Source organism: Pavona decussata, unplaced genomic scaffold (genome assembly GCF_977016875.1).
Source record: "Pavona decussata unplaced genomic scaffold, jaPavDecu1.1 SCAFFOLD_234, whole genome shotgun sequence".
Lineage (NCBI taxonomy): Eukaryota > Metazoa > Cnidaria > Anthozoa > Scleractinia > Agariciidae > Pavona > Pavona decussata.
In genome coordinates, this window is record NW_028145639.1 from 464,703 (window position 1) to 490,086 (window position 25,384).

At 41.4% G+C, this 25,384-nt stretch overlaps 1 protein-coding gene across 1 annotated transcript in view; it reads left to right on the forward strand.

Moving 5' to 3' along the window:
• The window catches only part of LOC146457977 (uncharacterized), a 94,997-nt gene that overhangs the window by 8,067 nt on the left and 61,546 nt on the right, over positions 1 to 25,384 (forward strand). Inside the window, exons 3-4 of the mRNA XM_085091204.1 lie at positions 2,389 to 2,460; positions 8,202 to 10,874. Coding sequence (XP_084947330.1) covers positions 2,389 to 2,460; positions 8,202 to 10,874 — 2,745 coding nt within the window. The remainder of the gene's footprint in view (positions 1 to 2,388; positions 2,461 to 8,201; positions 10,875 to 25,384) is intronic.

Here is a 25,384-nt window from a genome sequence, read left to right on the forward strand (position 1 = left end):
AAGAAACAGGCCCCTCAAGGGGCCACTAATTAAGAGTGTATAGTCAAATCTCTTTAGGGCATGCAGACACCTCTCAGAATCTCTGACATTTAAATAGCTCAGGGTGTCTGCCTAATTAAGTGGAGTCCATCTTATGCACCAGTTAATAGCTGGCTCCTTTCAATATATCAAAATTCAACTTGACAGTGTCAGGCTAAGAGGACACAAAGGAAACTGAATAATCTTTCAATTACGAGGAAATTATGCCAACGTCACAAAAAGTGGTTTACAGAAGGGTCCTCCAGAAAATTACCAAGAACAAATAAAAACCTAATCATAGAAACAAGAAATCAAAAAATATATACACAAAAGTTAAAAGTAGAACTAAAAGGATCATAAAATGGCTTTTGACAGTCCACGTTTAAAAGCAGTCAGTGACTCTTCTTCCATTTATTCATTTTTGTTGTTTGTATCTGCTGGATCTCCATATCAAGTAGAACTTTAAAATTTTGAAAGGAGCCTATTCAAACCTTCAACATCCCACCCGCACCCCCACCCCCTCCCGGCTATCTGGGATTTGATCAGTGTGCATCATGCCCTGGGATGGGGAATTTTGATCAATGGGGAATTTCAACCAGATTTTTCTTTGGTCTGGCTGAATTAGCATGTTGTTTTTTCTTGTCTTAGGGAGTTAGGAGTTTATCAAGGAGAAGATTTCACCTTTGTGAAACAATGGTTCACTCAAGGTGACATTAATATATCACTGTTTGTTATTGAAGCTGAAAATTTGTCCTCAAGGAGAGCATTTGAATGGCTTTTTGGCTCCCAGGAGATAGGAATTTGAAAAGACAATCTCCTAAAGTTCATATGACCTGGGATGTGGGGTGGAGGGGGGGGGGGGGGCGGTGTTTAAGTTTGAATTGATTGAAGCATTATTATCATAAGGGCGTGAGTGATACGGGTAGTACAGCTGGACCCAGTTGTTCAAAGACCAATTAAGCTAATCATCCTGGGTTAGAGCGGTTTACAATTGAGTGTGAAAGTCATTTCACCTTTGCTTTGGTTTTGCATTACTACGCTCTGTGATTGGGTAACAAAACTTGCGCCACTTTCTCAACCAATGGGAATCCAAACCAAAACCAATCGTGTTTACACGCTTGGTACTGGTTACATGTATTTGCTTCAAATTCTGATTGGCTTGTTGTGTTGTTTCGATCTGTTGCGATTAGCCAGAGTACAGTCGAACCTGTATTAAGCGCTCACCCTCGGGGAATGGCTAAGTGACCGCTTAATACAGGTTGACCGCTTAATACAGGTTGTACAGAATACATCACTTACTTGGTTAAGAAAGTTTGGCGGTAAAATGGCATGACAAAGGAGAGCATGGTATTGCAACAGACTAGTAAAACATTAACGCCATAATTGTGCAGCTCATTAGAAGCTCAATTGCCTGGCACGCTATTTGTTACCATATTTAAATGGTTTCCTTTTACAAGGTGACCGTTTAAAACAGGTCAAGACAATAGAAACAGCTCGCTGGGATTAAGTATAGGGTGACCGCGACCGCTTAATAGAGGTGACCGTTTAATACAGGCCAGGATTACAGTAAATAAGGGAAGTAATTTTCGGGACTTTGACAACTGACCACTTAATAAAGGGTGACCGCTTAAAACGGTGCCGCTTAATACAGGCAGGTTCGACTGTAATTACCTTGATTTTGGTTTAACAACACTCAATTGGAAACCGCTCTAAGGTAAACTTGGATTTTAATTTAATTACCAGACAATAACGGTTTTTCGAAAAGGTTTTGCCCTTCAGTTTTGACTTAAACTTTTCTTTGCCATTAGCTTAAATTACCTTCGTAAGACATTTTTAATGAGGGAAATGAAAACCTTGGTTAACTTTTAATCACGGCTTAAATAGGCCATTTTCATGATGGCGTCATTTGACTACAACTACCAGAATTCATTTCGTTTTCCTTTTCAAATTCAAATTTTGTAATCCCAGTGGAGAGCAAAGAACAATAGCTCTAATTAGCATGAGAAAACAAAAAACTGAAGGATTCTGATAGTTGTAGTCAAATGACGCCATAGTGAAAATTAAGCTTTCGAACAACCAGTGCAGGATCCCGGGGAGGAATACGAACCTGCACACATTTCATTTCAACGCTGACATTAAAAGGCCAAGCAATATCAAACAGAACCACGTCTGCTGGCCAAAGTGGCCTCCACCTCCAGTAATGCTCGAGCAAAGGCTACTTCATGTAAGAGTCCCTAAATGCATTCTCGTCGCGTTTGAAAAATCTCGTACCCAGAGTCTTCGTTCCTCTTGACCGGCTTAGAGTGACAGGTGCTCTGGGGACGAGGAATCGAAAATCGAAGCAAGCTAAAGTAAAACTGTAAGGGTAAATTTTGAGAGTTTACAAGAGATCTGTGTGTTTCTGCCCCTTCAAAAAACAAGGAATGTCGGCTGGTGAATCAGGTAGGAGTGAGGTTTTGGTTTTTAAGAGGAATCTCGTGCTTTGTCAGTCGATCAACTTCCAGCCGAGCGAAAGTGAAAGCGAATGTATAATGAAGCTTGCTATAAACTTATATGAGGGGGGCGTAAGGGTTTGCGGTGATGCGGTTCGGCGTTATTTTTGGAGCGGTTTTGCGGTAATTTTTATTTTAACCTGCGGTATTGCGGTTTTACAAAACTAAGCGGTATGCGGTTTTTATACATTCTAGGCCGCGGTGATCGGTGAAAAAAGTGTGTGCCGACCTATGCGGTGTTACGTTTTCACTCGGAGCCTCTCGCTCCCTCCCGGTTGTTTTGTTTACGTTTTACAAGGTCTTGGATGAACAACAAGGCTTGCACAATCTTGCAGTTTATTATTTCAGCCTTTTCCGTTAATACTTGATATGATTAACCATTTTATCCAATGATATGTCGACTGGGTAATTGACGAGAATTTAAAACCTAGTAATCACAACGCTGATGGTCGAGACACTTGTGTCAACCTGCGCTACCGAACCCAGTTTTAGTGGCATGAAGAGATTGAAAACCCTCCTCCGAAGCACTATGAGTGAGGAGAGGCTGTCCTCTTTGGCAACACTCCACGTCACACAAGGACAAAAATGTGAATATTGACAATCTAGTTTCGCCAAGCCAGGGAAAAGGCCCTTAGAACGAGGTTGTGAAGTCACATTTACAGTTTATAATACACAAGTCCAATATACACTTATATCAGTGGTACCAAATGCTGACAAGTAAACAACAAAGTCACTGAATAGTTAGCGTTTTTTCATGCTTTGATTTATGAAACTTCTCCCTGGAAAAAATGGGAAATGGCATTTCTGAGGCCCTAAAAATAAAAATTTTCTGGGGGAGCATGCCCCCACACCCCCCTAGAGGCTCGCGCCTTCGGCACTCGTTTCGCTACCCCTCCTGAGCCTACCTAAACGGAAAAACTACGCTACGCCCCTAATCTCACTCTATTTCGACCTACCTATTCTACCTACTGTAGTTTCGCCAAGACCGACAATGGATAGTAAAGCTGTGATCCTAAAGCCGCAAGGGCATGTGTCGTCCAGGACATTGGGATCACTGAGTTGCCGTGATTGACACGGTCAGGTCTAAGTACAGCCTGGAGATTGTACGCTAACCTGAGAAAATTTGATTAAAAGCATACAAATCTGTTGAGCTGCATGACACTTGATGTGGAAAATTGTCACTCCACCTTTCATGTAAAGCAGGCTTGACAATGAAAGTGGCGGTCAAACGCGTGACCACTTGGGCAGCATACTGTCATACAAGCAGGCGATTAGTTGGTATCCCAAACCAGAGGGAGCTTTATTGTTGTCGCAGGGTCCTGTCATGAAACCTCTACCAACCGTCAATATGCGTCAAGCAGACTGCAATACGCTAAAGGACTGGGCGTCCTCCTATAGGGCTGCTGAAGACAACGGACAGACCGGCAAGAGACCACCATGGCGCGACATGGCACACTCCCTAAGTTTATGTACCAAATAATAAAGGGATTGCGAGATCTCAGAGAAGCCTGTGTCCATTGCCTTTGACAAGCAGGGCAATACGGCAGACTGCGCTGCCCGGGGAAAAACGACTTGGATGAAGACGAGGTAGACGACTTTGACGAAAGCAGTGATGAAGAGGTGGTTGAGGATGTGCGGGAAGATACCATGTTACTTCAAGGAGAGATTGAAAGCTGGGCGACGTTTCTCCTGGGAGTAAGAACTCGCTTTGGGAGAATTGTACGTTTTCTCCACTGACCAATCCATGGGACTGTTTAAGGGGACTGACTCACGTTGACTTCCAGTTATTAAAAATTCTCCTTCTAAAGATATTAAATGAAATGTAATGCTGATTCGAATGACGACAAGAAATTGGGTGTCCCGAGCTCGCTTTCGATCACGGCATGTTCCACATTTTGTAACTGCGGTTTCGGTATTTTGGTAAATTTCGATGCGGTATTGCGGTTTTTTTACGTATTTCTGTGCGGTTTTGCGGTTTTCGGACCCCTCTTACGCCCCCCTCTTATATTTATACAAATTTAATAGCTTATTTGAAGTTTCTGAATTTGAGAAAAGGGAAGTTAACACACACACACCAAAAAGATTAGTCGAAATGTACGGAAAAATTTACGCACAGCCCCATATATTAATCATTAATTATGCATGCTGATGTATTAATTAAGTTATGTCTTCATTGTTTTTAAAGACGAAAACCTATTCCCATGTGTTTTGCGTCGGTGGGGGAGAAAAACGAATACGCTCTGACAAAGGGCTAATGTTTTAAACGTCAGCTTTTGTGTCCCTGTTCAGTGACCAATTTACCTTTTCAATTTCAGTTGACAAAATCACACATTTGATGAAAGATACCTTCCCATTTTAGCAAGGGTGAAGGGGGTGGGGTGGGGTGGGGAGTCAGTGAGTAGAAACTTGAGTTTAGGACTACCCATTGTTAATGACGACAGATTACTTCATTCAAAAGTTACTCGACATTATGCCAGTTGGCAATTCCCGGCCTGTTGATTCATCAAATCGCATTTCTTAGATATTATTTTTAATTGGGTTGTTGTACCGTCCTTGTTTGAATTACCTGTTTTTGTAATAAATACTCAGGGTAACAGAAACAGATAGTGTCACCATGATTTTCTACCGTGCTGGTATCTCTAATCAGACGAGACACTTTTTGTTTCGCTCTACCTGGTTGTATCATGGGCTGCCGGCGAAATTTAAAACAAATGTTTCAAAACTCTGTATTAGCAACACACGCTTTTTATATATAAAAAAGACGACTCGACTGTAATTTTTGCACTGAGGATGATCTTTCTTTTATAAGGGTTTTGGGAGAGAAAGAGCATCTAGTCTTGTTTAGAGGTCTAAAAAGAAAACCAAAAAGTTGTAGACTACAAACTGTCTGCCTCACCAAGAGAACAAAGTAATGGAACTCTTGACATCAGAACACGCCTTCTTCGTTTAGAAGCAACACATTTCAATGAAAAACTTTGAAATTTTAAAAGTGCCAAAAGAAACAAAAAAAAAAACTTGAATGCAACTTAAATTTGTTACGGTCATGTAAAGTGGTTTTGCAAACATCGGCACAACTTTTCAACTTAAACTGGTTGGATGCTTTAGCTGAAAATTTAAGATACGGAAAGTTACCAGGTTGTCTCTATAAACCTAGATCCAAATTTCCGGCTTTGACGATTAGACTGACAATTGAGGCCTTCTGAACAGATATCCACCCAAATAAACCATTGGATGCCACTGGGAGATCATGACTTATCAGACGTCATTATCAAGTCTCAAGTTTATCGGGACCACTCTGGAATGAGAATATCTAAGCAAAATACTTAAAACATAGTGTTCTCATGTCGTTTTGTGGCCTTCTAAATTAAGGCATATTTGTGTTCAACTGAGTATAAGGTATTCCTCTCTCTCCCCCTCCCTCCGTGCTACGAAAAGTCTGATACTTAGGCTGTACCTGTGTAAGCCAACGTGTAAAAGCAAGATATAATGTACTAATTGCGTTATATAAAGATATAACGAACCGTTCTATATGACGTACTTAACAATTGATTCATGCGTCAGCGTGCTTCATCGAGTTATGAAGCACGCGGGAAGTTTGGAGAGCACGAAAGATGCGTAAGAGTTGCTTGAGGCGTAGCCGAGAGCAACTCTAGCTTCTTGAGTGCTCTGCAAACTTCCCAAGTGCTTCATATCTCGATGAATGCACAGCTGACGCATGAATCAATTGTTTTATAACATTTTCAACGCGGTAGTTTTTAAACCCGTTGATTCTAGGTTGGCCAGAGGTTTCCCAAGCATTCAGCCAATGTGCAAAATGGTAATAAACAACCCCATGTTCGGTAAAAATACACATCTTACAGGGTAAAAAAGGCAACACCCCTTTGGTCTACAGTAGCTAAAATTTCTAATTATGGAATAAAATACACTGGTTGCCAATTAAAAATTTTCCAAAAAACAAACTTGAAAATTTGATCCTCGCGTTACATGGGAGAATTCTTTCCGCTTGCGAGGACATGTCGGTTTGTTTACGCAAGATTTACGCAGTTGTCACATCTCAAGAATGAAAATAGAAAGAAAACAGACAACTGAAGCTTCCCTAAATGAAAAATTTATTCAATAAGTCTTTGTTCTAGGAAGCAAAGGCGTACAATTGTTAATCCGAGACGATGAACGCGCAAGTGATTTGAAGGAACTGCAAGTCCATTTTGAAGTGAATTTATCGAACCGTGTGCACGGTTTTCAAAAATTTCGCAACAAAACTGTTAGGAATACGAAGAAGCTTTCAATTAGAAAAGTATTTAAGTACAAATTCACAATCAAACCTGTAATTTCCTGTGAATTGAATTCCCACAAGTACTCGAACTTTACCAAGAAAGTTCGTGGCGTATAATCAGTAAATAATGATCTGAAATGTCCGCTTGCTGATCGTCGGCTGGATAAAACAACAGTACCTCCTTGAAGCACAATTTCTTCGCCGTTAATAATCGGATTTCCGCTTTTGAAACTATCGAGTATTCATTAGCAGTCTTTCTTTCAGTTTATCGTTTCGAAAAGGTGTCTTTTCCCTCTGAGAAAGCGAAATTGGCGCCTGAAAATTAATAGTTTTGCGAGACACGATGTCACCGGCCTTGTTCTCTTTTTTCCTTTTCTTTAGGTTTTTTTCGGGAGTTAAAAACTCCAATCCCAAAGAAAAAGTGGGAAGAGCTTCTTCATCAGCTGGTTCCCTTGTTGTCATCTGTAGTCAAACGTTTTGCTGAAGATTTCTCCCGTTTTTGAATGCAAAATGGAGAAAGTCGCTCACGAGTTCAATTCTCGAGGCATTTGTTTGCTGACGTCATCAGCGTGCACAATAGGAATATGAAGCACGCTCGCGCAATTGAATTTGATTGCACGAATTTACTAGCTATGTTATAATACTATATAACCAAAAAGATATAACCTACTATCCTCACCGGTGAACCATATTTTCACATAGTACGTTATATCTTGCTTTTACACATTGACTTACTTTGTTTCTTTGATATGACAGGTCATTACAGTGATCCTATGTGAAATTATGGCCGATTTACTCGGTATGAATATTGCCTGCTGTCTTTGTTTCATGTTATATATTAATGGAATATTCAGGTCACTGTAAGTCGATCCTAAGTAAGATCAGACTCTCCGTGTTGAGTAGACATTGTGTACTGGTAATTTCAGAAAATATAGAATTGTGTCACTATCATTCATCCACTGAGGCAGAAAATGAATTACACTTCCTTTCTCCTGGCAATTTATGGATTTGTCTCACCGGCAAAGTTAACACTCAGTAGTCAGTTAAAAAATATGAAACTTTTTGGAAATATTTCCGGGGATAGCAGAGATTGTTTGAGATGCAAGAAATTAGGTTAGCACTTCATTTTTGAAGCTTCCCAGAAAAGAACAAAAATTCATGATTGTTATAAGCATGTTCATGAGAGGACCACGAAGAAGGTAATAATACTGTTGAAAATCAATCTAAATAACCTGCGATCCATGCAATTATTGTAACTGAACTGCATTAAAGTAGTAACTGCGAAAGTGAAATTGTTGTTAACGACATCTGCCAAAAATAGGGCACCTTTCAAATTTTCATTCAAAGCACTTTAACTGGGTTTTGTTTAGTTGTTTATCTTTTTCCTGTGTTATTTCATAACTATTTTGTCTCAATAGAATGCAGTATCCCGGCCGTGGATCAGAAAGCTCCCACAGTTAATTCAAAAGACAGTGACCATACAAGTGCTCAGCCTGAGATCAGTTCTGCTAACAAGAGTGAACAATCAGTTGGAAACGATCAGTGGGCATTGCTGCACGCAGCCGTACAGAGTGGAGACGTTGACACCATTTCGGCAATACTGTCTTGTGGATTTTTCATTGATTCAAGGAACAGTAATGGTACAACACCATTGATGAATGCAGCTGCTCATGGAAGATTAAATGCATTTAACCTTCTCCTAGAAAGAGGTGCAGATGCGACTTTGAAAGATAACGATGGATGGACAGTGCTGCACAGGGCTACGGAAGGTGAAAACGATGAAATTATTGAGAAGCTGCTGTCTCTTGGACTTGGTATTGATTCAAGGAAAAGTGATGGTGCAACACCATTGTTAGTTGCAGCTGCTAATGGGAGATTAAATGCATTTAGCCTTTTTCTAGAAAGAGGTGCAGATCTGACTTTGAAAGACAACAATGGGTTGACTGTGCTGCACAATGCTGCGTATGGCAATATTGATGAAATCATTGAGAAGCTGCTATCTCTTGGACTTGATATTGATTCAAGGACAAGTGATGGTGCAACACCATTGATGAATGCAGCTGGTAATGGGAGATTAAATGCATTTAACCTTCTTCTAGAAAGAGGCGCAGATGCTACTTTGAAAGACAATTATGGGGTGACTGTGCTGCACAGGCCTGCTAAAGGTGGAAATGATGAAATCATTGAGAAGCTGCTGTCTCTTGGACTTGATATTGATTCAGAGGACAGTTATGGTGTAACACCATTGATGCTTGCAGTTGCTTATGGGAGATTAAATGCATTTAACCTTCTTCTAGAAAGAGGCGCAGATCCGACTTTGAAAGACAAGGATGAGTGCACTGTGCTGCACAGGGCTACCCATGGTGGAAATGATGAAATCATTGAGAAGCTGCTCTCTCTTGGACTTGATATTGGTTCAGAAGACAGTTATGGTGTAACACCGTTGATGATTGCAGCTGCTCGTGGGAGATTAAATGCATTTAACCTTCTTCTAGAAAGAGGCGCACATCCGACTTTGAAAGACAAGGGTGGGTTCACTGTGCTGCACAGGGCTACCCATGGTGGAAATGATGAAATCATTGAGAAGCTGCTGTCTCTTGGACTTGATATTGGTTCAGAGGACAGTTATGGTGTAACACCATTGATGATTGCAGCTGCTTGTGGGGGATTAAATGCATTTAACCTTCTTCTAAAAAGAGGTGCAGATCCGACTCTGAGAGACAATACCGGGTGGACTTTGCTGCACAGTGCTATGCAAGGTGGAAATGATGAAATAATTGAGAAGCTACTGTCTCTTGGACTTGATATTGATTCAAGAAATAGTGATGGTGCAACACCATTGATGATTGCAGCTCAAACTGATAGATTAAATTCATTTAATCTTCTTCTAGAAAGAGGCGCAGATCCAACTTTGAAAGACAATGATAGGGGGACTGTGCTGCACAGAGCTGCGCAGGGTGGAAATGATGAAATCATTGAGAAGCTGCTGTCTCTTGGACTTGATATTGATTCAAGGAAAAGTGATGGTGCAACACCATTGATGAATGCAGCTGATAATGGAAGGATAAATGCATTTAACCTTCTTCTTGAAAGAGGCTCAGATCCGACTTTGAAAAACTACAGGGGATGGACAGTGCTGCACAGTGCTGCGCAAGTAGGAAATGATGAAATCATTGAGAAGCTGCTGTCTCTTGGACTTGATATTGATTCAGAGGACAGTTATGGTGTAACACCATTGTTGTTTGCAGCTGGTAATGGGGAATTAAATGCATTTAACCTTCTTGTAGAAAGAGGCGCAGATCCGACTTTGAAAGACAACAAAGGATGGACAGTGCTGCACAGGGCTGTGGAAGGTGGAGATGATGAAATCATTGAGAAGCTGCTATCTCTTGGACTTGATATTGATTCAAGAAACAGTGATGGTGCAACACCATTGTTAGTTGCAGCTGCTAATGGGACATTAAATGCATTTAACCTTCTTCTAGAAACAGGCGCAGATCCGACTTTGAAAAATAACAATAGATGGACTGTGCCACACATTGCTGCGTATGGCAATAATGATAAAATCATTGAGAAGCTGCTATCTCTTGGACTTGATATTGATTCAAGGAAAAGTGATGGTGCAACACCATTGATGATTGCTGCTGCTAATGGGAGATTAAATGCATTTAACCTTCTTCTAGAAAGAGGTGCAGATCCGACTTTGAAAGACAACAATGGGTTGACTGTGCTGCACAATGCTGCGTATGGCAATATTGATGAAATCATTGAGAAGCTGCTATCTCTTGGACTTGATATTGATTCAAGGCCAGGTGGTGGTCCAACACCTTTGATGGTTGCAGCTGATACTGGGAGATTAAATGCATTAAACCTTCTTCTAGAGAGAGGCGCAGATCCGACTTTGAAAGACAACAATGGGTCGACATTGCTGCACTGGGCTGCGTATGGTAATAGTGATGAAATCATTGAGAAGCTGCTGTTTCTTGGACTTGACATAAATTCAAAGGACAACAATGGTAAAACACCGCTGATGATGGCAACATCTTTCGGCAAACCTGAAGCTGTCAAATATCTCCTCAGTAAGGGAGCACGTTAGCTTCTTTCTTTTAGCACTCAGTAAGTGCAATACTCAGTAGGTTCGGAAATTATCAGGTTAGTATGTTGCGATAACTGGCAAGTGTAACGGAAATCTGATAACAAGGTCATATTTTCAAAAGCTTGTATATTATTGAAGATCGATAATTTGTTGCTGTTATCGAGACGATGGTGAAAGTTTTTAATCATTTTTTGGAATTTTAAGCTGATTGGATTGGAAAAATTCAAGCAAATGATAGCGATTGTTTACTTTACCACTAACACGCAAAAAATAGCCTTGGAGCCCTAAAGAAACGTTTTACTTGATGTCAAATACGCGTAATATACGTTTATTTGTGTTGTAAGAGTTATTCACAGAAAATCGAAAAAAAAAAAAAGAGAAGAAAAGAAAGGTCTCATTTGAAGCAAATTCTTTTGTCAGGTTTTTTTTTTAATTTGGTTTTGGTTTAAAGAAGCAAATATTGTCTTTCTTTTCTCTTGTTTTGGTCGTTTGGTGGTTGCCGCGAACTGTTGTTAGTGAAATGGTAAATTATATCATGGAATAAACCTTGTTTCCACCCGTTTTTTGTGAATTTGGATAAAATAGGCGTTAAATGTTACACTTCTTCTCAGGTAAAATAAAATTTTATAAAAAGAATGACCATTTTTTGCTGCAAATTTTCTGTATCAAAAAACAGCAAAAAAAGGATGTCTTGCATTTGTTACCAATTGCAAACGCCAAGGATGAACAAATGATTTCAAATAACAATGTTACAATAAGTGTTTCTCAGAATTCTATTTTCTATTTAGGCATTTTGGTGTGCGTGAATCCTTGGCGAGGCCACAAGAATTAAAAATTGTTATTTCAATGGTTAGCCGTAAAGACATTATTAAAGTATCTGACGATTTATGCAAGTTACACGCTCTTTAGGTAGTTTGTGTGTTATCTTACCAGTTTGAAACATAGGTATGTCAAAGTCGACCACCTCTTCATAAATAGCTTAAGGTTCATTTACATTTTGATACGATTAAAAACCTTTGGACAGAAAAGAGAAGGTATAAGTTTTCTTTTTGTTGAGATATGATCAAAATATGGAAATAGCCAAAATTAGCCCGAGAAAATTGATTCTTGGTTTACTTGAAAACTCTCTCACAAATTTTCGTTTAATTTCGATTAGAAGTTGTAGAGGTTTTTAAAGTTGTTCAAATCCTTTACATTGTAACTTTCGTTAATGTAAATTCTTTCACTAGATCTCAAAATATTAGGTATTATTATTTAAAATGAAGTTATCTACGTTACCATTGCTGTGGTAACCGCTGTTGCTTGGAAACCAATGAAAAATAACACTTGATCATAGAGGTGTTCTAAGAAGGGCATCGATGCTTTCTTTGTATATGAAGAACTTTTGATTTCAAATCGTCTGAACAAACCTCCCAAATTAATGACGAAGGAAACAAGACCTTGTCGCCCGGTAGTTAACAATACACTCCAACCAGTGAGTTTGTTCTGAAACATAGGGTTTATTTTGGTTAGGTTTGGTACAAACAACACGCACGTTATTGGGAGAATACAGTGACCGATGTAAAGTTATTTAGTACGTACTTATTGTCAACGCAGTGGGAACTAAGTTTTCATTTGTGGCCTTAAAGGTAGATATATCAGTTGCTAAAATACTTTTTTAAAAAACAAGCGTAAAGTCGAGCCTCGTTATTACAGACACTGAGGGGACAAGTAAAGACTGTTGGAAAACATGGTAGTATATATTATATAAACTGTTGAAAAACGCAAAAGAAATACGATAAATTTTCAGAAGAATCTGTGTGAAAATAATAACAATGAAATTCAGTCCTACGAGCAAGTTTGACTTATTGTCAACTTAGAATTGCGTTGACTGACTTTTTTTTTTTTTTTTAGAAACGTGTGTTAAACATATAACAGTTAGCTGGGTATTTTCCATTTGTATTAGCTATTGGTAGTAGCTTTTTTGTATATTAAGGTAATTTTATTTAGTTTTCAGGTACATGGTACTGTTACTAGTAAGATTTAACATTTCAAGAGGACATTTATATTTTTTCTATAATAGAATAGAATTTATTTTAGTAGCGAAAGTAGTTATTTGGAAATATGTTATCGGAGGTTTCATCGTAAACTTAACTTTGTTTATCTTTATCAGTTTTGTTATCCCCGATGACATATTTCTACATAACTGAGTACTTTCCGGTTTTAATATGATAAGGAAATTAATTAATATACAGTGTATATTGTAAATGTGTAAATGGTTTGAACCCAGGAGTCATGTCATAAGTACGTAAATTATGATCATCCGGGTGAGTGTAGTCCTGAGAAGGACTGTTTGTGGTGACTTTGACTGACGTTTCGACAACCTGAGCGGAAGTCATCTTCAGAGTCAAGTCAATTGTGGAACGTCAGTGGGTGGTATATACGTCTCTGGTTGTTAACCTGGTTGGTCAACGAAGTCCAGATGTTATTGGTCGTTTGTCAGTAAGCCGTGATATTATTGGCTGTGAAGACTGTAAAAAGTGATTGGTGCGTTTCGATCCGTCTTTTGTAAACATTTTACTGTAAACATTTTTTTTAGACTGAAAATTTGTGTACAACAGTAGTTTTACGTTTTATTGCTATTTTTATAGTTATAATGTTAATTTTGACTCTTATAAGATTTACTAGGCACGGAAAGCCTTGACAAACATTAGGTTAGTGACTGCCATTTGGTAAACGAAAGAAAAAAATGAGATTGTGGTTGTCGTGTCACCTCATCTTTGTTGTTGTTGTTGTTGTTCTCAGTTGTGATGCAACCTTGTAAACAACCGAAGCAATTTGACAGGGTGGGGCTGGGGCTGGGGTATGTAACCGTTTATCCTCAAAATTTTGCCATTGAGCCGTTCCCGACTTGATCCCGCTTTCTTTTCCCATTTCTCGCACTGTTTAAGCTTCTTCTTGTCGTCCATTCAAGCCCAAATCGGATACAAACTGCGCCAATCTTTCAGCTGAAAATGGCGCGTCACCGAAGTTCTGTGAGAAGCCGCCTTGAAATCAGACGATGACAAAAGAAAGTTCGGTACTTCAGTACTTCGCTGAAAAATTTCCTCTTTCGAATTGACGATCGACTGAGCGTCGCCAAAAAGAAATAAACGTCCCTGTGTTTAATAGAGATGAAGCGGTTACTTGGAAAATTGAAATACAGAACAACGGAATTGTTACGGTGCTCGACACACTAGGAGAAGTCGCTTATTTTTCCCAGGGGTAGTGAGTGCATGTCGTGTATCCTCGCAGGAGGCGATCTTCGCGCGAGCTTGCGTGTTTCACTCGCGTGTTTTTCTCTTTGAAAAATAAAGAGCTGGCTTTTTTAATCGGATGTTTTGGCCCTTAGGCTGGATTGTTTTTATAATCAAGTGTTATATGCCTAAAAGGTGTCATTACAGATATGAACTTGGCTTTTTTAGTTCCGACATTTCCTCTTGACAAATATACGCACAGCCACGATTTTAAAATCCCCCAAAGGGACGGAGTTACAGTGTCAAAGTTTAGGATTTTGATTCTACGAGTAACGATGACGTAATACCATTGATGGTTGCAGCTTGTCGTGACCGATTTAATGCCCCAACACTAATGGTCTTCCACATAGAGTCAAATCCGGCTTTTAAAGACATGTCAACAATGGGTGGAGTGTGCTGCACTGCGCTGGAGGGAAATGACGTAATCATTGAGAAGCTGCTGTCTCTTGCAGTTGTCATTGATTCAAGGAACAACCATGATGTCACACCATTGATGATTACAGCTGTTAATGGAAGAATTAGATGTCTTTGACTGTCTGATAGAACGACGAAGCTCAGATCCGACTTTGAGAGATAACAAGGAGAAGAGTTGATTACATTATGCTCAACAAAGCGGAAATCAGGTTATCATTTAGAAGCTACTGTCTCTTGGAGCTGACATTGATTCAAGGAGCAGGGGTGGTGTAACATCACTGATGACTGCGTGCAGCTAGCTACTTATGGAAAATTAGAGGTATTTAATCTTCACTGAGAAACGAGAAAAGGTTCAGCGTGCTGCACTTTGCTATGTTTAGTGGAAATGACGCGATCATTGAGAAGCTGCTGTCTCTATGGCAACAAGTCGTAGTTCAGTTGAGGTGGTCACTCGTCTCCTCAGTAAGGGATCACATTGGCCTCTTTCGGCTTGGAAAACGTGAAATAATTTTGACATTAGCAGAAACGTGTAACAGCAATAATAAGGTGAAATTTCTTGTAATTCCTTGCCTAATCCCCTACGTTTTATGTAACGGCCTCTCAACCGTTTAGGCATTGCGTTACGCAACGAGACACATCACGTGTCATGACGCCTTTTCATACGGGACTGTTAAAGCTCCACGTGGAGCTGAGACGTCGCTGAACGTCTTGACTAGGATTTAGCTTCGCTCGAAGCGACAGTAATTTCTCACGCAACCCGTGCAGATTAGTAGCCTTACAGTCTTTGACGGTCTTGTATGCGGTTCAACAGTAGGACTACCTCAAGCTGTATGTATGTTTGTTGATTTCTGCCTTTCGGTGATCGCCTGATCTCAGTTAGTGACTTAAAATAAACAGAGCCGATACGGATTATGTTAGACTTTTGGCCTTTGTAATCGTCGTTTCCGCGCGCCCTTCTTCGAAAGAAAAGCGGTCGCCACAGTCTAAGACTGGAAATTCCTCACGGATAAAAAAACATGGATTCACAAAAACATTACCAAGATCAACAAAGTGACACTGGAATCGGACTAACACCAGATGAATTCCTCATCAAACCAAGCAACCTTAGAGACATGCCAAATACAACATCGAAAGAAAATGTCGCCTTAACAGGAACAGAGGTTAGTGATGTGCCTTTTATTTCGTTGGAAGATGCGTCGCCGCGTCCAAAAATAATTGAAATTTCGTCGAGTAAAATTACTGACATTACGGAAGAAAACACTAGGTCCAGGACTCTCACGGCCAAAGGCCGGGAGTATCAAAGTGGCTTGAAGAAAACCGCCGCGTTATCCAAAGATCGCGAATTACACGCAAGACTGAGTAGCTTCGAAGAATTAGTACACTCTGGTCAAGACACAAGTAAAATTAAAACTGAAATCACCGTTGTTACAAAGGAAGTAAATGATGCATTACGATTATTTGACGAGTAGATAGAGCTTTCAGATGACCCAACTGAAATTCAGCGTGCTACCAAAAAGCAAGCCTATTTGCTGGATACATGGAAGTCCATTCGTGCTACAGCTGCAAATGAAATTAAGAAGGTTCGAGAGGACAATGACTCTGTTTTCTCTCAAAAATCTCGTCACTCGCGAAAGTCAAGTGTATCAAGCGGAAGTTCACACAGGGACACACTGATAAACGTAAGAGCTAAAAGAGTGGCCTTGGAAGAGAAACTGAAGTTTTCAACAGTCATCGCAGAGCAAGAGAAAAAGTTAGAACAGCTAAAAATTCAAAAGAAACTTGGAGAAGTCCGAGCGCAAGAGGCCGTGTACCTGAAAGCTGTGGAAGAAGAGGACAAAGCGGACGATTTTCAATCTCCCTTGCTGCCAACCAAACAGTACGATCCTATACCCGCCTTCCTGAGGGACAATAATGAAGGGCTTACGTCAACACCAGAAGTTGTTCCTTCAGTACCGCAGAATTTTCAAGCATTTCCAACTGCAAGTGCCTCACCAATGTTTACGTCTCCCACCAGTAACACAGTTTATTCTAGTACACACACTAGATTCAGCCTTGGAACACAGGTCCCCCTAACTCAGTACACAACGCCCTCTTCATGCAAAACGGTCTATACCAGTACAAACACGAGAGCTAGCTTTGGATCTAATGTCCCAACAACCTTTGCCACGCCCCACACGGACAGACCAGGTCTCACATCTTCAAGAGGCTTTTGTGGAAATCCACCAGTTTTCATTCCATCACCCGATCCAGTTCAAACCCTTCCACCACAAGATTACCTGTTAGATTTCAGTGACACTTTAACCAGATTGACACAGCTACAACGTCTACCGCAGGCTAAACCAGATGTGTTTAAGGGAGATGAGCAAGACCAAACAAAGTTCTTCCTGTGGGAGAACGCGTTCGACAGCTTAATCGATTCAATACCTATTACAGCCCAGCAGAAACTGCACTTATTATACCAATATCTGGATGGTAAAGCCAAAAGGGTTATCGAACAACTGCAGTACCTTGTTCAAGACCCAGACAGCGCGTACAAGCAAGCACGTACAATTCTCAAGGAACGGTTTGGTCATCCTGCGATTATTAGTACCAGTTTTGAGAAAAGATTGGCGAACTGGCCAAAGATTCCTCCATATGACGCTGCTGCTTTAGAGGAATTTAGTGACTTTCTGTACCAAGTTCAGATTGCAAGTCAGCACATGAGCGGCCTAGGAGTTCTCAACTACCCGTCACAGATCCAAAGCCTCGTTGAAAAACTTCCTGCTTGGTTCAAGAACAAGTGGTCAGACAAGGTGCTAAAGCTTCAGAAAAGCAATGGCAAAGATGCTTTCCCCTCCTTTAAAGACTTTGTGCAGGAAGTACGTTATCATGCTGAACGGACAAACATTCCTCAGATCACTCTCACTTCAGGAGCGAGCAGCTCAACACAGTCAGACCGCTCTAAGAACTCCAACCGTACACCTCGTAAACGATCTGCAGGCAGTGCTTTAACCAGCACGCGTGGCACAGAACTTGATGGTGAAGTGACCTCTCCAGTCGAGTTAAACCAAACATCGAATGTTTTTGCAACTGAAGCTCAGAAACCAGACCCTAGCACCCTTGCGGAACTTAACACTTATTGCTTCTATCACAAGATGAAATCTCACGCTATGAACGACTGTGAACAGTTTCAGAAACTGAGCTATGAAGAGCGCAAAGATTTCTTGTTGAAAAACAGGATCTGCCTAAAATGTGTCAGCTCTAACGAACATGTCTCGAAGGACTGCAAAAGAGACAAGTTGGAATGTAAGATTTGCAAGCAGATGCACGCCACTATACTGCATGACCCGACCAGACATAAGAAAAAGGACACCAGTCAAACTAAATCCGCCTGTTCTCAAGTTTGCGGGCAAGGACGGCCAGCGCGATCCTGTGCTCGAATAGTCCTGATCGAAGTCTTCCACCAAGACAATCCCTCAGCAAAGGTACCCACCTATGCAGTGCTGGACGATCAGTCAACAGATGTCTTTATCACTGAACCCCTTCTCGAGAAGCTTAAGGTCGAAGGCCAAGAAGTGAACCTTGAAATCAATACGATCACAGGCTTGAACAGTGTCCGCACCAAGAAAGTCAATGGTCTACGAATCCAAGACACCGAAAATCGTCACAAGTCCATCAAGATTCCTTTTGCTTATTCACAAGAGAATATTCCAGCTAGTCAGAGAGACATTGCGACACCAGAAATAGCCAGATCTTGGAAGCATTTGGAAGAAATCGCCTGTCACATTCATTACCGTCCCAATGTGGAGATAGGCTTATTAATTGGCCGTAACATTCCTTCAGCATTCCAGCCACTGCGCATTATTTATGGCAGCGATAATGAACCTTGGGCTGAAGAATACAAGTTCGGCTGGACGATCATTGGTCCAGTTTGCGTCGACAAAGAAGAAGAAACATTGAACTGTGCCTCAGTAAACCGCATCACAGTACAAAGTGAATACCCTCAGAATGTTTTCACTGTGCCAACAAGCAACCGTTTCAAAGAAGAGTCCATAGTGTCCTTTGCCACAAGACAGCACCTTAAAGACGTTACCTCGCCTCAGCAAATAAGAGAGATGATGCAGTTGGATTATAGTGAAGTCTATCATGCCCGAAACATCCCAGGCACTGAGAAAGGTGAAAGCGTAGAAGACAAGCGCTTCAGTGAAATCCTTACCACTGGCATACACAAAAATGATTTGGGAAACTGGGAGATGCCGTTGCCTTTTAAAACAGATACTGTTTCTCTGCCAAATAATCGTGAACAATGTTTGAAGAGACTACTAGGCATCAAGAGAAAGTTCCTAAGAAATGGAGAACTATGGAACCACTACACCGAATTTATGCAAAACCTCTTCGACAGAAATCACGCCAGTGCCGTCCCATCAGAGGAACTTAAGACCGAAGCAGGCAAAGTCTGGTTTCTTCCGCATTTTGACATCTACCATCCGAAGAAACCTGACCAGATTCGGATAGTCTTCGATTGCAGTGCTGTCTTCGACAATCAGTCTCTCAATAAACTCCTCCTGCAAGGACCTGACATGATGAATGCTCTCATTGGTGTACTGTCACGATTTCGGAAAGAAGAAATAGCAGTGACATGCGACATAGAAAAGATGTTCCATAGTTTCTACGTAAACCCTGAACACAGAGACTACCTGAGATTCCTGTGGTTCAAGGATAACAACCTGGACGGCCAAATCATTGAGTATCGCATGAATGTCCATCTCTTTGGGGCTGTCTCTTCGCCGGGCGTTGCCAACTTTGGTCTAAGAATGACAGCTGAAGCTGGGCGACAAGAGTTTGGTCCGGAAGCAGCGAATTTCCTACGAGATGATTTCTATGTGGACGATGAACTAAAGTCTTTTGACACGCCTGAAAACGCCATCAAGGTTATCAAGAAAACTCAAGCCATGTGTGCAACCGTCAATGTGCGCTTACACAAGTTTGCAAGTAATAGTAAGACAGTGTTGGAAGCTCTACCTGTTGAAGATCGCTCGAAAGACCTTAAGGATCTGGATCTCCGGCATGATATTCTGCCTGTCCTACGTTCACTGGGTACCTACTGGTGCATAGAGTCCGACACGATTGGATTCTGTATTCAGCTTAAAGACAAACCTCTCACTCGCCGAGGGATTCTATCAACCGTAAGCTCAGTATACGATCCGTTAGGCATTGTGGCGCCAGTGATTTTAGTGGGGAAACAGTTACTCCAGGAACTGTGCCGTGACGGCATCGATTGGGATGATCCTGTACCAGACCACATTCATTCACGATGGGAAAAGTGGAGATCAGAGTTACCCCTTCTAGAGAATATGAAGATCCCAAGATGTGTCAAACCCTGCGATTTTGGTGAACCGGTCACCACAGAACTGCATACCTTCTCCGACGCCAGTGACTTAGGCCTGGGTCAAGTAACCTATTTGCGCCTTGTAAACAATGCGAATCAAGTACATGTCAGCCTCCTTATGGGTAAAGCCAGAGTAGCACCGCTAAAGTCTATTTCAATTCCACGTCGTGAACTCACTGCAGCCGTGATTTCAGTCAATGTGGCGTCAATGCTTAGCAGAGATTTGAACTACTTCGATCTAGTGAAGGTGTTTTATACTGACTCCTCCGTCGTTCTGGGTTATATACGCAACGAAGCAAGACGCTACCATACGTATGTCTCAAACCGCGTGCAGCAAATCCGTGACAGCTCAGATCCGACACAATGGCTTTACGTCTCCAGCTCTGACAACCCTGCTGATATTGCCTCAAGAGGTATAACTGCCAAACAACTCTCGGAAAATGAACTGTGGTTCAAAGGTCCCGACTTCCTCTGGAAGAATCAAGTGTCGGTGGTGAACCATGACCCTGCTCCTGATTTGAATCCTTAAGACCCAGAGGTAAAGAAATGCAAAGCAACGGCTCTCATTGCGAACCACGAAGTTACCAAGTGGAAAGAAGAGAAACTCTTCCCCAAAGTTCTAGAACTAGAACGCTTCAACCATTCTTCAGCGCTCGACCGCCTGAAAAGAAGCATCGTCTCTATCCAGAGAATGATTGAAAAGATTCGACCTAACAAGCAGTACAATAAACGACCAGTAGCTGGCCCGCCAACGGTGGAAGAAATGCACTTAGCAGAAGAAGTTATTCTCAAGTCAGTGCAGTTACGTTACTTCGAGAAAGAGATCCTGGTTCTCCAAAAGCTAAATGAGGGTGACCACATGTTCCAGAACCGCAACAGCGCCCGCGTCAGAAACGAAAAGTTGAAACAGACAAGCTCACTTTTCAGACTGGATCCCTTTCTTGACCAAAAAGGATTACTCAGAGTGGGGGGTCGACTCAAGAAAGCTGCCTTAGCCTTTGAAGTGAAACATCCAATTATCGTCCCTAAAAAGAGTCATATCACAGAGCTCCTTATCAGATACTACCACAGCAGAGACCAGCACCACCAGGGCCGTGGAATGACCCACAATGCACTTCGCCAAGCCGGTTACTGGATAATCAATGGTCGGTCTTCTATCTCCTATCTGCTTCAGAGATGTGTTACTTGCCGCAAGTTACGCGGATCTGCTCAAGTCCAAAAGATGGCTAACCTTCCTGAAGAACGGCTTACTCCTGCCCCGCCTTTCACGTATACAGGCATGGATGTTTTCGGCCCTTGGTACATCAAAGAGGGTCGAAAAGAACTAAAGCGTTGGGGTATAATCTTTACATGCCTATCATCTCGAGCCATTCATTTGGAAACGTTAAACACAATGGAAACAGATTCATTTATCAATGCTCTCAGACGCTTCGTCAATCGAAGAGGCAAAGTTAGGGAACTGAGATGCGACAGAGGAGCAAACTTTGTGGGAGGCAAAAACGAGCTCAGTGCTGCTTTGAAAGAAGTCAATACTGATGCAATCAAGAACTTTCTCCTGACACAAGATTGCGATCTGATCGAGTTCAGAATGAACGTGCCAACTGCATCCCATATGGGCGGCATATGGGAGCGACTTATTCGCACCGTACGTGCAGTTCTCTCAAGCCTTTTGCAAGACCACGCCCAGCAATTAGATGATGAAGCTCTACGAACGCTGTTCACAGAAGCAGAAAACATCGTAAATAGTCGCCCACTTACGATCGACAATTTGTCAGATCCAGATGCGCCTGAACCAATCACACCGAACCACCTGCTCACCTTTAAAGCTAAAGTAGTGTTACCACCTCCAGGAAACTTCTCGCGGCCAGATCTTTACACGAAGAAACGGTGGCGCAGAGTGCAGTACCTGACGGAACAGTTTTGGGGTCGCTGGCAACGAGAATATTGCATGCTGCAGCAAAAACGCCAGAAATGGAACGAAACCAGCCCTAACAGTCAAGTTGGTGATGTCGTCTTGATCCGTGACGAAACATGCCCCAGAAACCAGTGGCCACTTGCGAAAGTTACCGAAGTTTTGCCCAGCGATGATGGTCTTGTTCGTAAAGTCCGTCTGCTTGTTACTCGATCCGGTACCAGAAAGGTATTTGACAGACCTATCCACAAGTTGATCCTGATTTACCGACAAGATGAAGATAGAAGTAACGGTTGATTTAGAGTAGACCTTAATGACCGGAGTACGACCCCGTCGGGGAGCCAGAACAATTCTCAGAAAGAGAGACATTTATTTAGTGAACTCTGAGAACATTTAGTTTTATTCATATTTGTTTACTGTAATTTCATACATTTTACCATGTCTGGGGGAGCCATGTAACGGCCTCTCAACCGTTTAGGCATTGCGTTACGCAACGAGACACATCACGTGTCATGACGCCTTTTCATACTGGACTGTTAAAGCTCCACGTGGAGCTGAGACGTCGCTGAACGTCTTGACTAGGTTTTAGCTTCGCTCGAAGCGACAGTAATTTCTCACGCAACCCGTGCAGATTAGTAGCCTTACAGTCTTTGACGGTCTTGTATGCGGTTCAACAGTAGGACTACCTCAAGCTGTATGTATGTTTGTTGATTTTCTGCCTTTCGGTGATCGCCTGATCTCAGTTAGTGACTTAAAATAAACAGAGCCGATACGGATTATGTTAGACTTTTGGCCTTTGTAATCGTCGTTTCCGCGCGCCCTTCTTCGAAAGAAAAGCGGTCGCCACATTTTATTTAACATTAATAATTAGACTCGCTATTATCTCTGTTGACGACAATTACTTTATAGAACCATTCACACCTCTAACCATTCTTTTCATCAAAGTGTTCATAAAATTTATTTAAATTGAAACGATTGTCCTCTTTCTTAGTAACAGGCGAAATTAATAGGTCTATGAACCTGTTTAGTTTGTCTTCTTAAAGTGACTTCACGGAAGCCTTTTAGGAGCACTCAACGAGACTCAACGTTTCCAGAAAACGCTTACAGTGCAAGGTGCCTTACCGTGGCCACTCAACAAACTTTCTTTACAAGTTAGCCATAAAATACAAAACGACATGTTTTCAATAATTCGTTGTTGCGTCACTTGCCTGTTGGACTTTGCAAGGAGGCGTGACCGTTAATCAAATTCGCGTATCCTGATTGGCTCACTTGTAAAACAAGTTTGTTGGGTGGCCACGGTAAAATGTTGTCTCCTGTGTTCCCAAAACATTTCCAGGTCTTTTACATGTAAAGGCAAATTTGTGTAACCCAATAAAGTTTGATCTGTTAGGACGCTTTGCTGCTAAAAATGAAGAAAGTCTTAGGAAGAGGACTCTTATTCCCAGAATTTACGAGCCGATGTTGGCTTTACGAAAATGCTAGCTGACCTATCTTTGCATTTTTTACAACCTATTTGCGCGTCCAAAAACAAAATGAATTAGTTTTCCGGTGTTACGAAATTTTGAGCCAACATTTTACCAGTCTGCGGCTCAGACTAAAAACATTTGGCGATAGGATGATACGCTTTGTAGCCGATCTTCCTCGTGCTAGGATCTTCCTCCTTCCATGTCAGTAGACAGTTGAGTGAAAGGGAATTCAATTTTGTTTGACGATGAAGTTTGGGAAATCTCTCTAAACATAAGATGCTTTTGTTGGTCGGTTAGTGATTGTTGTTAAGCGGATACCAAGCGGATAGAGTGTGATCAGTAAGTAGAAACAGTGGAGTATGTTTAATTTTTTAGTTTTTATTAGTTGAGATCAGTTGTAAAATAATTATTTTATCAGTAGTACACTAGACTTAAATTGGAAAAATGAGACTTTTTTTTGCACATATCATATCCATAATAGATGATGACGTATACCTGATTATTCCAGCTAAATGGTTTGTTTCCTTTTTTTCTCATAAAGACAACTCTTAGAGTTGCTGTTCTGTTTTGAAAAGTCTACTTAAAAAAATATCAATCTTAATTTTTTAGTTTAGTATTATGTCTGACAGTAACTTGTTTTTGACATTGTACACTGAAACATGTGAAAGACATTTTCATTTTGTTACTGGAATGCAATGTTTAGGAAAAAAAAGTGGGTTTTTTTTAATGTCACAGGATGGTGAGCATGAACGTGTTCTCTTCTGTGTCGTAGTGTTGAATCATGGCCGTCAGGTAGCAGGCCAAGAAAGCCGGGACATCTGATTAACCTTCATTTTCCGACGTCCTGACACAAAATCTTGCAGGCAATCTATATTTCACTGAGGCCCTAAGATTCGGTAGGCCAGTCACAAAAAGAAATTTTAACTGATTTTCGTAATCAACCTTCATATGGCACTGATATGGTGCCTCTGTTACCTTGTGACTCTGTTACCTCGTCACGCTGTAACCTTGTTACTCTATTACTTTGATGCTCTGTTGCCTTGTCATTTTTTTATCTTGTTACTCTGTTGCCCTGTCACTTTGTTATCTTGTTACAGTTGTTACAAGTTGTTACTCCCTTACATTGTTACACTGTTTTGTTGTTACTTTGTGACCTTGTTACTCAGTTACTCTCAGTTACCTTGCTACTTTGTTGATGTTGTTTGATTCATTTGTTGAACGTCATTACAATTTGTCGCAGTATACCCAAAAATGACCTGATTTATTGTATGCTGTCCTATCCGTTCAGTCAATGCTGCAATTTGTGAGAACTTAGCCTGCCAGTAGAAGTAGTAATCGGGGAGGGCCGGGGAGGGTAGCCTGCGAGGAAGCTTTCGGAGTAGTGGAAGTGAGATTCATGGATCGCAGGCTAGGGGGAAGGAAGCAACAACGAAAATGGGTATACTGTGCTATACGTAGACTAGCGAGATCAGACTCAAAAGTGGTGTCATAGCGGCCAAATACCGCTATTCCCCGGGTGCCCTCGGGTCAAATCGGCAGGCGCGAATTTGAATCAGTTGAATTAGCGATTAAGACAATGGCCTCCTGTCCATTTGACCGGAGGGCACCCGGGACTCAAACAAAAATTGAGTTTACAACGGTCGTGTGTCGTGGTGAATGTCCGCAATGTCTATACAAGCCTTTACACCGTTGAGATCTGGGATTATTGAAACTAAAAAAACTGCCGCTTGGCGTCGCGTGCAGCGCCCGGATTGCTTTGCTATTTAACTTAAATGAAACTGGGACATTTGTGCTGGGATTCTGCGTTGGATTTGTGGCTGCTCGATCATTTTGAGCTGTGATTTTTCGCTTCTCTGAAGGGGCCTTCCGAAACCCGGGCGAAACGGACTGTGACGCCTTATCTTTCCCCAGGAGCCATAATCAGGGATTATGGCTCCTGCTTTCTCTCAGGAGTGGGCAGAGTGGGAAACCTAGGAAGTGATAACTCGCTAAAATGGCCTCAAATCAGCACAAAATAACAGACAAACAAGAGGCAATACACCTTAGAAGCAAGGTATGTTATTTTTATTA